At 39.5% G+C, this 16,444-nt stretch overlaps 1 protein-coding gene across 3 annotated transcripts in view; it reads left to right on the forward strand.

Annotated features, from left to right (window-relative positions):
- Positions 1 to 16,444, forward strand: part of SFMBT2 (Scm like with four mbt domains 2) — a 162,083-nt gene that overhangs the window by 46,934 nt on the left and 98,705 nt on the right. For all 3 annotated transcript variants that reach the window (XM_069978786.1, XM_069978778.1, XM_069978795.1), the window contains exons 2-3: positions 7,054 to 7,213; positions 14,163 to 14,257. In XM_069978786.1, the coding sequence (XP_069834887.1) occupies positions 7,108 to 7,213; positions 14,163 to 14,257 (201 nt within the window). In that variant the 5' untranslated portion in view covers positions 7,054 to 7,107. The remainder of the gene's footprint in view (positions 1 to 7,053; positions 7,214 to 14,162; positions 14,258 to 16,444) is intronic.

Here is a 16,444-nt window from a genome sequence, read left to right on the forward strand (position 1 = left end):
ACTTGGCAAAAAGAAGAAATGATTTATACGTTTCTGCAGACTGAAGAGCGCTCATGAACCCGGGAACTCACATCTGAGAAGCGATGTGACTATTTCTTAGTGCACAGTAGAGATTCCAGTTGCTGAGCTTTCTCCCGGCTTATCACAGGACCTATTCTCAGGCAGTTAAGTCAACACAATTTTTATTGATATTGGCAGCGCTGCCAGAGTCTCCTAACAGTACACAAGCTTGTAACATTGCATTAATTGTTCTACCACAGGAGTGTAACACATACAATTTAACACGTAACGTATGCTGCTTTGATTAGAATCTAATTAAAAGCCCCATCCTCCCAGGACTAATGCCTGCTAATTGTACTTTACATTCATTCATTCCATGGCTTTCCTGACAAGCTCAAATGCTCGCTGCCATTGAATGTAATTGGAATTGTGCACAGTCATATCATAGGATCAAGTGCATGTCAAGTCATTCTAAAGCAATATTAATAGAGATCTGCATTAAAAAGCTGGTTGAGATATTTAACGTGAATGAGCTCCAACAATTTACAAGTGCCAATTAAATGCAGTTGCTAACATCTTCTAACCTCAGATAGTTAAAATAAATGTCAGGTGGTTGCTAAGTTAGAAGCATTATTAATGTAATATTTAAACTCATCCACTGGGTTCCTGTATCACCAGTCAGTACAAACATAGGGGGGGATTTATCAAGCATTCCTGTAGAAAGATTTCCTTTGTTGCTCATATAGGCCAATCAGAGCTCAGATTTCATTTGTCGCATTGCTCTCTTAAGATAAAAGTTGAGCTATGGTTGGTTTCTATAGGCAACAAAAGGACTTTTACTATAAGAATATTTGATAAATCCCTCCCATAGTGTACATTTGGGGCATGCACCAGGAAAGCTATGTGTATGTAAGCTCCCATTCACAATATAAAGGATACAGGCCTTAATTTAGCTGGCATATGTCACTACTCAATTTTATTACTGTAGAGAAAAACATAGTCAACTAAACTTTTCTGTGCAGAGGCATCTGGAATAAATATTGTATGCCTATGCAGTGTAATATATCCTAGCATTCTATTCTGTGTTTTATATACCAGGGGGCTTGTTTCCTAATAGTATTCCTATACATATACTCTCCTTATTTAGTACAATATCATATATACTGTTATTCTTCACCCATCTGCATAGCCATTAGCCATGTAACAGGCTGTAAAGTAATAGCTTAGGGAAGTTTAGTATCCACACTGCTTTAAATGTTATAAGAAACTGAGAAGGGAATTGCAATCAGATGACAGCTGCTCTATTCCCTTTTCTGATGAGAATACTCATACGAATGTCCTAAATGACATGATGATGTAAGTACCGTCTAAGTTGGCAAAAGTATTAGACCCCCACAAAACCATGAGTGGCCCAATGATTTCTGGTTCTGTTTTATGTATGATCACACAAAAAGACTGATAGGGATTTTGCCAGGATTATTTGTAGAGATGAGCAAACTTTTCGAAAGTTTGGTTCATCAGGTTCGCCAGGTTTGCATGCTCTGATTTGTTGAAACCAATCGCGCTTAAGCAGCAGTTGCATACAGTTTTTAGTATGCTAGATTTGCATAGATGCCATCCCTGTGTATGCCAATTGCTTTCTCCCCTACCAAAAAGAACAAGTACTGATGGCACGTCCCAGTGAATTCTAGTTTAATATAACAGGTGCGCAATATTTCGCTATAGCCGAAAAGTTGCATACCTGGTGTGATATCAGAACTAGAATTCACTTGGAAGTGCTGTCTCTACGTGTGCTTTTTGGATTTCCTACCAACCTGGGTCCAGTTTGGGGAGATTTGCACCCACCCCTTACATATATTCTACTGTTTTTGCTACTGTGTTATCTTGGATTTCTTTCCCACCAGATTTTTTTGTGTATATTTACTTATCACAGCATGCTTTTGCTCCAATGCTGCTGTTTTTTTCCCCAACAGCAACATTGTAACAAAAACATGCTGTGATACGTAAATATAGACAAAAGAAGCTGGTGGGGAACACCGGAGACCTATGGGAGGACGTGAGGAGAGCACAGACAGGTAAGCATAGGCTCTTTTTTATGTGTATTAAAGTGAATGTACCAGTAGTACATCGTTTTGTGTTTTTTTTTTTTATGTGAATAGACTGGCACCGGTCAGGAGAAGCCAATGCGGCTATAGTTTTCTTTGTACCGCGGTCTGCTTCCCAAGCATGGCGTCAGTCTATTACTGAGCACTGGCCAGGCATGAAGCACTGGAGGTGGGTAGGTCAACCCCCTGTGTGACGATCTGCCCTCCATTCTGTGACGCAGTTCCGTTGATTCGGATGAAGTTGTGTCACAGATAGGAGGAGGTTTCGTCACACTGGGGGCCGGCTAGCCCATGTCCAGGGCTTCATGCCTGGCTGGTGCCTGGAAGTAGACTGGCGCTGTGCTCTGGAACTGGGCCGTGGTTCAAAAAAAGGCTTCCCCGTGCCAGCGCCTGGCTATTTATATAGAAAAACACAAAACCATGTACTACTAGTACATTCGCTTTAAATTGCATGGCCACTATCTTTTCAAACGCCTTAAGAACCTTGCAAAAAAAATTGGTTGTGTAATGAACTTTACTTTTTGCAAATTTTGTAACAAATTTCTAATTGCAAATCTCGGATTTACAATAATCACATGATGATTAACAGTATATCTATATATATTTTGATGTACTGTTGCTGTGAAGTGTTGTGGGCTACATCATTGATGCATCACACCTGTAGGGAACCTTCTAAAGAATAACATGGTTCATAACTGGCAAGGGTATAATTCGGGTACTTACAGTATCAATATTAACTTGTGTTAGTGTCTCTGACATTAGAACAGCTTTCATCCCTAACATAATGATGTATTCTTGTCAGAATACCAAGAGGTTTTCACAACTCCCTATATTATGCCACTTAACAACATGCTCTATTTATATTTGTACCCCTGAGTTCAATTTACGGTGATGGATAGGGTGCTGCTGAGTTAATACACAAGTCCTTCTAGCAGCCACACTCTATCTGTCCTTGATGTCAAACCAAGAGGAGAAATGCTTGCATTACAAATAGCCCTATTGTATGAATGGAATACATACGTTTCAATAAAACATTTGATGTACAGACTGTGCGTTATAAAACTCCAGAGGGAACAGTAAATATTCGTTAGAATGCCATTCAGCTAATGTCTTATAACTATGCAATGTGACGGTCTGCGCACAGTGTACACTACAGTATTGATGGCTTCCTGTGAACTGCTGCATTATAAAGCGCTGGCTGTATAGCCTGAAGTGTTATTTCTTTCTCAAGCGCTCGGTTTCTTGCAAAGTCTACTCGGGAAAGTACAGACATAACGCCAGGGTTTTTATAAGGGTATTATAGGCTTGTTTACCCAGTTGTAACAAAACAACAGTGATCATATCGGTTGCTTGCTAGAGGTTTTCTTGCAGATAAAGCTGAGAGATTATGTTGGGCTTAAGTCAGCAATGTGTTGCTTCATCCTTCCTTGCACACCATAGGGTGGAAATGTTCTCTGGTTGTATTGAGCAGTGTATTTACTGTCTTGTGAAATGGCATGTAATCTGACTTGGTAGTTCATGACATCTCTGAGTGTAAACAGGGAATGGATGAGTTCGGTACAGCAGTTTAAATGATGATAATTATGATTATTGTTGTTATTATTAAGACATGAGTAAGTATTTTTCCTCATTTAATAATAGTTTGTTCCATTTAAATACCAACATGTGATCAGTAGGCTAATTTACCAAGAACAAAGCTGGTATATGGCTTACATTAGACAGCAACACTGTGGAGCCGAATGGGAGCATTTCAAATATATCAATCCTTACTCATAATCAATAATGATATGATAATGATAATGAGTAGGGATTAATATATCCAAAATGCATCAATCGTTCCTCTTTTCAATTTTTATGGAGTGATCTTTGTACCTTTTGATTTTTAATGGTGTGTCTATTTGCTATATCTTCTAAATATGTTTTATGACAGAGTGCTGGCTTGCCTGTTTTTTTTTTTCAACTGTGTGCCTATTGACTTTCATTGGGGAAAAAAAATACATACGTAGTGTGGTATACTTTTTTTGCATACTGTTGTATTGAAAACAAATGAAGCAAAGGAAGCAAATGTATACAAATGTTTATGCCAAAATGTAACTTTTTGGAATAGGTTTGGCTAATGGTAGGGAAAATTAGTTACATTGGGAGATATGAGAAGGTCTAATTTTTACATGGTGTAAACTCAGACTAGACAGTCTAAGAATGCACCAGATTTTTAACTGTATGCATCTGCAGACTGCCTTGTATAAGTTGGCTCAGCTATCTTTTACTGTAACCAGACCCACTTCCCAGTAAGCAGTACCTACTTGTCAAATATGGTGCAAAAGTTAACTATGGTCTAATTTTCTGATTCCTAAACTGGTGCAAAAGTTCCACTCTCATACAAGATGTTTAATTATATCAAGATGTCTAGGATGTATGTGTTAGTAGTATGTCTGCGCACTCAATTCGGGTGCGGTTGTAACAGAAATGCAATGTTCCCATATTTCCTTCTATCAGTTGCACTCCACAACAGTTTCTTTATGCTGTTAGGTTTATTTTCATATGTATATATACACAAAGTATTTCTCCAGGTAAAATTGGCACATATAGTTTACATAGCTTTTATAATTGTATCGTATCCAATTGAAGGTGGAATGTCATTTATTGACCTTTCTCAACCAGTATACATTGGTGGGAGGTAGAAGGCTTAGAGGATGGTGCCATGTGTGCTTAGATGTTGGTTGCGGTTGCACATCTCAGCACTCATGGCACCATTGGCTAAGCCTTCTACCATCAATGTATACTGGTTGAGGTCAATAAATGACCTTCAATTGGATACGATACAATTATAAGAGCTATGTACACTATATGTGTCAACTTTATTTGGAGCAATACTTTGTGTGTAAATACACTACCGTTCAAAAGTTTGGGGTCACCCAAACAAATTGGTGTTTTCCATGAAAAGTCACACTTCTTCACCACCATACGTTGTAAAATGAATAGAAAATAGAGTCAAGAGTTTGACAAGGTTAGAAATAATGATTTGTATTTGAAATAACATTGTTTTTACATCAAACTTTGCTTTCGTCAAAGAATCCTCCTTTTGCAGCAATTACAGCACTGCACACCTTTGGCATTCTAGATATTAATCTGTTGAGGTAAGCTGGAGAAATTGCACCCCACGCTTCTAGAAGCAGCTCCCACAAGTTGGATTGGTTGGATGGGCACTTCTGGCGTACCATACGGTCAAGCTGCTCCCACAACAGCTCAATGGGGTTCAGATCTGGTGACTGCGCTGGCCACTCCATTACCGATAGAATACCAGCTGCCTGCTTCTGCTGTAAATAGTTCTTGCACAATTTGGAGGTGTGATTAGGGTCATTGTCCTGTTGTAGGATGAAATTGGCTCCAATCAAGCGCTGTCCACTGGGTATGGCATGGCGTTGCAAAATTGAGTGATAGCCTTCCTTATTCAGAATCCCTTTTACCCTGTACAAATCTCCCACCTTACCAGCACCAAAGCAACGCCAGACCATCACATTACCTCCACCATGCTTAACAGATAGCGTCAGGCATTCTTCCAGCATCTTTTCATTTGTTCTGCAACTCACAAACGTTCTTCTTTGTGATCCAAACACCTCAAACTTGGATTCATCCGTCCACAACACTTTTTTCCAGTCTTCCTCTGTCCAATGTCTGTGTTCTTTTGCTTATCTTAATCTTTTTCTTTTATTGTCCAGTCTCAGATATGGCTTTTTCTTTGCCACTCTGCCCTGAAGCCCAAAATCCCGCAGCCGCCTCTTCACTGTAGATGTTGACACTGGTGTTTTCTGGTACTATTTAATGAAGATGCCAGTTGGGGACCTGTGAGGCGTCTGTTTCTCAAACTAGAGACTCTAATGTGCTTATCTTCTTGCTTAGTTGTGTAATGTGGCCTCCCACTTCTTTTTCTACTCTGGTTAGAGCCTGTTTGTGCTGTCCTCTGAAGGGAGTAGTAGACAACGTTGTAGGAAATCTTCAATTTCTTAGCAATTTCTTGCTTGGAATAGCCTTCATTTCTAAGAACAAGAATAGACTGTCGAGTTTCAGATGAAAGTTCTCTTTTTCTGGCCATTTTGAGTGTTTAATTGACCCCACAAATGTGATGCTCCAGAAACACAATCTGCTTAAAGGAAGGTCAGTTTTGTAGCTTCTGTAACGAGCTAGACTGTTTTTAGATGTGTGAACATGATTAGCCTTCTGAGCCAATGAGCAAACACATTGAACCATTAGAACACTGGAGTGATAGTTGCTGGAAATGGGCCTCTGTACACCTATGTAGATATTGCACCAAAAACCAGACATTTGCAGCTAGAATAGTCATTTACCACATTAGCAATGTATAGAGTGTATTTGTTTAAAGTTAGGACTAGTTTAAAGTTATCTTCATTGAAAAGTACAGTGCTTTTCCTTCAAAAATAAGGACATTTCAATGTGACCCCAAACTTTTGAACAGTAGTGTACATATGAAAATAAACCATACAGCATAAAGAAACTGTTATGGAGTGCAATGGATAGTAGGGAAAGTAGGATGTATGTGTGGGATCCCTTGCTCTTGCAGCAAAATTATTGGAAAAGAGCCTGTTACCTACAGGGCTCTCCTCAACAACTGTAGAAAAAATTGAGCACCTGCTTAAGGTCTATACAGCAAATGCTCTGTTAAAGGGGTATTCCCATCAAGGCAAGTTATGCCCTATACACACTATCCGCAGGAAAGGGCATAGCCCAACCGCTGGGGTCCCCAACAATCTCAAGTATGTGGCCCCAAAATCCCAGCTTGTCCAGATGGGAATACCTCTTTAAGCCAAGTTTAACCCTCTATGACCAGCTTACTGATACTTACATTTAATAGTTTACCCTAACCATGTATGTTACTATATTTTAAAATGTTAAACATTTTAATACATCTAATTGTGCTTTTTTGGTCTAGGAATAACTTATTCAATAATGAACTAGAAAGAAAAGAAAAAGAGAAGCTTTAGCAATGGAGACCAGGGTGCCATCAATACACGTTAATAAAGACAAAGCAAATCTACGTATGGAAAACGACAATAGCCCAAGTAACGGGAATAGAGAATTGTTTGCATCAGGTAAGTTTGTAAAGATGTATATATTGCCCTGTTCACACCACCTTTTCACAATTTATAAAAAATTTTGTATCCAATTGCACCCTGTAAATTTGCCCAACAAAAAATTCAGTAGAGGTAAATCATGGCAGATCCATTTCAGGCTGGGGACATCAGGGAACAGGACTGTGGAGGTAATCTCTTCATAGCTGTAACCCCTTTCTCCCTGGACAGAGAGTGCTGCATTTATGTGCCGACATCTGCCCTGCGCTGTGCTTGGTGCTGGTCATCACCTGGAGTTGCTATGTGCCCGGCAGGAGGAGTACTCCCTGCAGTCTTTGTTAGCCCTTGTGTTTCCCATCCTCTTCATTCCTGCCATAATGTTCCTGCACTCACACTAACTTATACACACTATTGCAATAATGTGCCTGCACTCACACTCAGCCATTTAAACTGCTGTATATAAAGTTTCTGTCTATGTCCTCCTGCACAGCTCTGTGATTCTCTATTCCTGGTCCATGCTGAACACCCCCCCCCCCCCTTTCCCATTGCTGTCATGTGACCACAGCAGCCCTGCTTCTCTATTCTAGCCTGCTGTACTACACTAATGCATTATGGGAATCTGTAGTTACATTCTCCATACTCCATATGCTGATTGCTATACTGTACAGCAACTTATAATATGACAGATTCAGCTGTTCCTAAATGTTTGTTTCATCTGTTCGACATGTTGTTTAGAATTAAAAACCATTATTTTGGGGTGTGGAACCAATTGTCTGCATATCAGCGATTCTTTATGGAAACATTTGCTTTGGTTTAAGAGTGGATTTGGATTACAAGCCCAGTCCTGGAACGCATTATGCTCGTAATCCAAGGCACCACTGTATTTGCATTTTGTATGTTTTTATTTTCCATGGGTCTAGGGCAGCAGTGATGGCAGCAGTTTCTTCTACATTCAGGGGCACAGTGCTTAGGCAAGAGCTGTGTATTTAGTCCTTCTAATAACTGAGAACCGATCATATCAGCCTCCAGATGCTTTAGTATCATCAAGTGTCATTGTGAGCAACATTTAAAGTTAATTCTCCTATTCATGTTCCCACAACACTGGGTATTTGAAGGCATTTGGGTACAAAAAGATGAATACAGCATGTAAAGGCTAGCATTATGAAGAATTGAATAAAATAAACTCACAATAACCCTGAAAGCATTCACCAATTCTAGCAAGTTTCCCATTAGGCTGGGTTTAAACATTGCATAATTGTTGCAGAGGTTTGCTAAAAAAATCCATAACTAAAATCTGCCAAAGATTATAATGAACTAAAAATCACAGTGATTTTAAATTCCCAGAATTCAGACCAAAGACTAAATGCAAAACTAGATTCAAACCCCAAGGAGCACCCAAAATGTTATTCAAACCTCTAACCAGCTTTGAAATTAATTCAGATCCTAACTCTTAAATTAACTTAAACCCTAGATCAGACTCCTAAATCAATTAGACCCCAAACAAGAGCTCCAAATCTATTCAGACCTCAGACTAGACCCTCTAGATTTTCTGAGAACTCCTCACTTCAAGCTGGGATCCTCTTTAGTCCTGTACAGCATGTTCAATTATTTCAGACCTCAGAGGAAGCCCCAAAATAAATGTAATCCCCTGTCCTGAGCCTAAATAATTTGTATCCTCGACCAACCCCCCCCCCCCCCAAATTACTTCAGGAAATGGACCTGGGAATTAATTCAGACCCTAGAACAGCAGGCTACAGCATGCTACATTAATAAGATCTAATTTTAAGACTACACCTTAAAATTAGAGATGAGCAAAGTTTTTAAAGTTTGCCAGGTTTGCATAAAAATTTTGCTTAAAATTTGTGCACTTGCAAACTGAACCTTAAAAAACTGCACTAAAACAGGTAAACAATTGTTTAGCTTTTTTGGTGCAATACTTTCCTGTCTGCGCTTCCCTAAGGTGTCCTCTTCTGCGTCTCCGGTGCCTTCCATTTCTTACCATGGTAATGTATGCTTTTTTACCATACTTTTCATTTTTACCGACATTGATCATTTTTTAACAGTAATTGAGCCAAAAATGTCGACATGAAGAATTGGTTAGTTCCTTCTTGAAAACATAATGATTACTATCTAATTCGTCAGCTTAAACTATTATCTAGTCAAGCATGGAAGTCCAGTTTATTCTGTATGGTAGATTGTAAAATGTATTCCTTAAGGATCAGCTGAATGGCCTGCTAAAGATAATGAAACTTGGCAGCTACCAACTTAAGATAGGTTCTAATTGCTCATACAGCAGATACATGCTGAGCACAGACAAGCCTTAAGAAACTTCCAGGAGTTTTAGGGAATATTTTTAGATACAGCGCTCACTTGATTGACAATTAAGGAGCAAGACAGTCTAATTTCTTATACTAGTTAGTGTTGGCCATTAATTTATTATAAACTGTGTGTCAGGAATCACATGCGGTGAGCTATATTAAATACTGTAAGGGTTTATACAAGCAGCAGGTTAGAGTCTTACATTTACTCAAGATTAGGTTTAGGCAGTCTGAAAGATGGCTGTTATTATATATCTTTTTGACGGTGTGTGAACATAGCTTTAGGCTATGTTCACACAACGTATATTTTCCTAAAATCACGGCTGTTGTACAACGGCCGTGATTATTACAAAAATATACGTTACCTCTCAGTTTATGGAATCCTGGCCAGAGCGTATACACATGGTATACGCTCCGGCCGGGATCCCTAGTGGCGCCAAAAACAACTGACATGTCAGTTTTCTGCGTCCGCTAGTCATTCAATAGCGGCCGTGGAAAACCATGTCAGTGCACATTGTGGAGCAAGGTTATGTTCACACTAAGTAAAAAAAGAAAAAGAGAAAAAAAGTGCATTTTTTCTTTTTAAAATGACGTCAGATATTACAGCATTTTAACTGACCTCTGAGAGATGCATTCAAGTCAATGGAATGACGGACACCTAGTGCACAGAGCGTATTAAATAATGGACGTTGTCTGTGTGGGCATCAAAATAGTGATCATGACAATTATTTTCGGACGTCTATTGCAAACGGGTGTTATTTTTTAGTTGTTCGCAAACAGTTTTTCCTTTTTTTACCGTTCATTTACCATCTTTAATATTAAATTCAATGAACTTTGTGGGTTCCGTAGTCTAAACGCGCCCTAAGTGTCACACAGGGTCTCTATGGGAGGGCTTGCGAGCCTCTGCTTCTGTCGCTCTCCGCTCAAAGAATTGTCAATTCTTAGAGCAGAGAGCGACAGAAGCAGAGAAGTGCGAGCCCTCCTATTGACACACTGAGGCAGGCAGCATTCTCTCCGCCGCTTTGAATTCGTGTGAACTGGCCCTAAAAGTTTATTTAAGGAAAGCAAAACAAACAACCTGTGTGATCTATAACTAGAATGGAACTAGAATTGTTGAATGACATAATTAGAAGCCATGTGGAAATAGTAACTCACATCATTTAAATTGATAACATGTCGCCATATGGATGTTATTTTATGATAATTTGGGGTCCAAACTAAGTAGAATGGCACTAGTGTGGAATCAGCATCAGGTGAGTTTTTTTTATATATATATCAGACTTGCACCATGAACACTGCTAAATGTTAAAGTTATCCTCTGGAATACTCCTTGAATCCCACTGATACAGGACTGAGCAATATATGACCCTGTTCATTGGAGTAGGGCTAAATGGAGTTATTTAAAGGAGTTATTTGTGATTATAAAAAAGAATCTGCTTGTGCCCATGGGATGCGCATGAAAGGGGATGAGCTGCAATACCAGACATAGTATATGCCACATTATGATCTAGTCTATGGGACCCCCATAGACCTAAGGGCCTTCAGAGGTGGGACCTACATGGATTACATACGCTAGCTATATGCCATCACATTACAAGATGAAAGTATTCCATTCATATACTGAACACAGACAATTGTAAATGAATTACCTGAGGAAGAAAAAAGGTTTGTTTGAGGATAATAAAGCAGCTAAGGTAAAGTTGGAGAAAACTGTATGTTATAGTGATTTATATTTTCACACAAGATTATTATGATAATTCAAAAGTGGGACTGTAAAAGCTTTTTCTGAGGATATTATGTGGAAGCTGTCTGAGCGCTGAGTGGGGCACTGTTTTTGCTGACCTGTTCCCTGAGTGATGGTTTGGGTGGTGGAACACATGGGGTATTCAGCTTTCTGCTATTAGGCCATCTTGTGCATTATTGGACTATCTTTTTGAACACTACCATTCATATAGTAATTCACAGTATAATGCACATTCATCTTTTTCATTCTTAACAGCTGCCTTAAGAACATGAGCGTTTCCACACAAATATTTGCATAATTGTACTATTAATGACAGAACCTGCATGAGTTATGAATAGGAGTGCATTGTAGTTATCACTTTATCATTACACACAGATAAAGTAATAGAACTGTTGTTGAAATCTCATTTATGCTGCATAATTGAAATATAATGGAGTTATTCCAGGACTTGAATTAGTCTGTGTAGAAACAATTATCTCTCAGATGCTTCTTCTAAGCTGCATTAATGTACAGTTATATCCCACCACAAATTGCATTATGTTATTATCACATGGAAATGGGATGAAGGATTGGATTTTTAATGAAACTAATTTTTCTATTTCAACTTGGATTTTAATGAATATTAGATGACCACGATTAGACCGTGTTTTAGTGTCAGGGAATTGTTAATTGGTTTCCTCTAAGAGAAAATGATGTTAGAACAACAAAATCTATGTACAGATAACTTTATGTATAGATTCCTAAAAGGAAATGGAATGCATATTCACTAGAATGCAAACAAGGATCGTAAGGGGTCCGACCATACAACACTCGGCTCTTTCTGACAGCTCCATAGTAATGTATAGGGGATTTTATATTGGAATACCCCTTTAAGCATTACCAGAACCCTGTCCTAAAGAAATCCAGAGGACCATTTTAATATTTAAAAGTGCTCAATGTACCAGTCGAACGTAAAAAAATGGAAACAAATCTACTCAGATGACACTGGTGTCATTCCCCACTTCTCCATCACATCATGCACGAACTGCCTGCTTAACCAATCATCAGCTAAGGTGGGTCACCACTGCAGCCAGTGATTGGCTGGGAAGGCACTTCCTGCATGCTAGGACAGAAAAGAGGCACTCACAGTAGGGAATGGCATTTATATTTTTTTATTTCAGACTGGCACCATGAGTAGTGCCACAGGAGTAGTGCTAATTGGAATTTAAAGGGCTTGTATGGGATTATATGAAGAATTAATCTGCTTTTGCCCATGAAAGGGCCAACACATTCTATTTACTTATCCCATACAACTCCTTAAAAAAGAGCAGGAGAAGTTTAGCAGACTTTTGTGGAAAATAATTTAGCATTAAGCCATTTACACAAATGTTTTTGGTGCCCAATTACTATATGTTTATCCCATAATATGTTGTAAATGTATCTATATGTTGCCGTAAAATCATAGAATCCAGGGATTTGATCAAATCGTGGGAAATGATGGCATGAACATCATTTCCCTAGGGATTTGGTTAAATGCCTGACCCCTTTCAGCGAAATGATGGAATGAACGATCAAGGAGTCGCCCAGCTCTGGCGGCCGAGGCGGACAGGAGAGCAGAGCGGCACACCACACCAGCAGGCATATGTAGGCAGGGTGGATAGAGGAGCAGAGCGGCACAGCTGCCCGTCAGGCATATGGTGGCAGGGCGGATGGGGGAACAGAGCAGCAGGCCTCCTGGCAGGCACATGGCGGTGGTGCAGACAGGACTGGAGGTGGACGGAGGAGCAGAGAGGCACACGTCCTGGCAGGCATATGGCATTTGGGAGGACGGGGAGCAGAGCGGACGGGCCAGGGGAGCAGAAGGCGCGTTGCAGGGTGGGGTGGATGTGATCGGATGCGCACGTGGAGCAGAGCGGCACACCTCCCAGGGGCAGAACGGGGAGCGGACAGGCCAGGGGAGCAGGAGACGCGTAGCAGGGGAAATGAGCGGAATGGAGAGCAGAGAGGCGGTGGAGGCGGAAGGAGAGCAGAGTGGACAGGCTTGGGGGAGCAGAGAGGCGATATGGTAAGCAAATTTTATGTCGCAGGGGGAAATGTTCATTTCATCATTTCCCTGAAAGGGGTCAGTGATTTGATCAATTCCCTAGGAAAAAGATGGAATGGCGCGGTAATTTAATCATTTCTCAGGATTTGATCAAATCCCTGATTCTATAATTTAACTGCAACATACACACCGATTGGTCCGTAAAACTCAATAAAACATCAAAAAATATCTGAAAAACTGCAGTAAAAACATAAAAAATTCCTTAGACTGCTCGGGAAAGAAAATGCAAAACAGAAAAAAACAACAACAACAACACTCACTTAATTGTGAGCAGTGCTACAGCATATGGGGTGCTAAGGTAACTTCATCACTTAGTATGTGAAGGACACGTATGCCACATACAGTAAGAAGGCAGCAACAGGACTGTTGTCATTGTCTGTTTTAGATTAATTATTTAATAATTTGAAGCATAGTTATTGTTGCCATTGAAAAAAAAAGTTGTGCGACTCCTACTATAATATATAGAACAGATAGCTGTCATGTATTCAATAGATAGACAATTACCATGTCTTTTCAATCAGACAATGCAGCATTTGTGGGCAGTAGGTAATGCTTTCTATACAAATATTTTGTAATGATTGCCACTATGTATAGGTTTTCCAGTTTTCTTCATTGTGCAGATTCTGTCACTTTCCCCAATAGCAGTGACGGGAGCCTGGTTTATGGTGACAACTCCTCTCCTTTAATCAGCTGAAATATAGCCAGCTGCACATTAGTCACTCTCCGCACCACAAATGCTGACTATAACTGAGAGAAGCAACCCTTTAATATTACATGAGGAATTTGCATTTGCTTATTTTAATTGTCTCTTTCTTCTATCTATAGATGATGGCTCCAGTGTTGAAGACACAGATTTCAGCTGGGATGAGTATCTGGAGGAATCTGCATCCGTTGCTGCACCTCACACTTCCTTTAAACATGTATGTATTGCTGTTACTGTATGTTTATTTAGCAAAACACGAAGCTAACTACCATGTCATGAAAGCACCAGCTAACACTTGGAATCTGGCATCACAAAACAAATCACACACCACACCCATAGAAGTCACTTCAAAATTTAAAGAGAATCTGGTAGAAATGACCTATGGTTTCATTGATGTTTTTCTGTAAACAATTTAACAAATTTTGGTATTTTTCTTTTTAATTTTCCATTCCACTCCTGTATGGTTTTGAAAAAGTATCAGTCTGGCAGATGCCAAAAGGACACAAATTTGGCATCTGTTGGATTTAAAAGCTATAGGAATTAGTTTAGTTTAGTCTTCAGTAGGATGAAATATTCCTCAGTACTCTAAAGACACTATAAGTAGGTTTCTGCTGTCCTATCCAAGGGTAGCGCAAACTAGTGACAGAGAAGCTGAACATAATGCTGTATCTATAGCCGATTCAGAGATATCCTCCTGAATAACATGGACAAGAATTTTAAACATTTTAACAGTAGCTATTACACCAGGCAATTAGCAGCCGAAAATGGCCAATAATCGCTTGGTGTTATAGGGCTTTTAGGGTTTCTTTTTCTGTCACTGATGTGATTTTCTTTCCTCAAATATCGAAGAAAAAAAACAAAAACAAGACACCAATACTATGTCAGTACAAATCCTGGTCCTAGTTCGCAAATCACTTAAAAGGGTTATCCGGCACTACGAAAACATGGCCACTTTCTTCAGGTATGGTTTGCAATTAAGCTTCATTTACTTCAATGAAACTGAGTTACAAAACTCCACCCAAACTGGAGACAAGAGAGGTGCTGTCTCTGGAAGAAAGTGACCATGTTTTTGTAGCACTGGATAACCCCTTTAAGTTACATGATATACCCATGTGTGGGCTATGTGCTTTATTTTGTAAGCTTTGTGTACTATGTGTACATACTACTGCAACTTTTGGACACTGGAGACCTGGTTCTATATACTTAAGTGTCTTTTTTTTATGTTTAACTGATTAAGGCAATGAAATACATGAATGAATGAATGAATGAATAAATAAGGGAGCAAGTAGTTTAAAAAAATGGGCCTGGTTTTCTTTTCAGAAACAAGGATACCCATAGAGTCCTTTTAGTCTGATCTCAGATAAGTCTTTTAAATCTTGGATAACCCATTTACATGGCTCCAATTGAAGTGACTTTCTGTCATTTATTAAGGGAGATTAGAAATTGGAAACAGAGATAATGTTTAGACCGGAAATGCTCACTTATGGACTAAATGCTTTCCCTTTCTTGTAGTATGAACCAAGCATTTCTCACAACCTCATATATCAGTCCTGATCTCTGAATGCTTGAGTGTTTTATAGGCAATATAATTCTGTGCTTGGTTACCTAAATGGCACTGTAATAAAAATACATTAGGGGGAAATATAGAATAAGAAGAGCAACAAAGAAAAAGTAGAGAACATGAGATTTTTCTATAGCTAGTGTTAGGCTGCATTCACACGTTCCATGTTTACTCCAAGAATCACGGACGACACAAACATTGAATGCCTGTCCTGGACTGTTTCCCCACATGGCACGATGTAACAATATCATGCTGGAATCAGGGAAACTGTTTGAATCTCCCAGGCACTGTGCTTCCAAGGCTGGGTTCACAGTGGATTTATGCAATTCGTCTTAACAGATCCATTTTTAAAGGTTACGTTTAACGGACAAAAAAAATAGTTTCTGTGTATGCTAAAAGATTCTGATCTGTTTAAGGCTATGTTCACACTACGTAAAACTACGGCCGTAGTTCTCGCCGCAGAACTATGGCCGTAGTTTTGAGGGGTGGAACATAGCCTTATTTTCAATGGGATCCAGGCCGGAGCGTACACAAATCGTATGCGCTCCTGCCGGGATCCCATGAGGCGCCGGAAAAAACTGACATGTCAGTTTTCTGCGGCTGGAATTCAGTGAATTCCGGCCACAGAAAGATCTGTCAGTTCACACAGTGAAGCAAGTGGCTCCGTCGTGGAAAGCTCCGCGGCCGGAAAGATCACCCGGTCGATACTTAAGTAACGGGGTCACGGAATGGCCGGGTGTTCATGTAATGTGAACATAGCCTTAATCTGTTTTTGTTTTTTTTAATATAATAATGGAAGTGAATGAAAAAATGAATTCAAACAGATGCACACAATTGCATCCA

Source organism: Dendropsophus ebraccatus, chromosome 1, assembly GCF_027789765.1.
Source record: "Dendropsophus ebraccatus isolate aDenEbr1 chromosome 1, aDenEbr1.pat, whole genome shotgun sequence".
NCBI classification, from domain to species: Eukaryota; Metazoa; Chordata; class Amphibia; order Anura; family Hylidae; genus Dendropsophus; species Dendropsophus ebraccatus.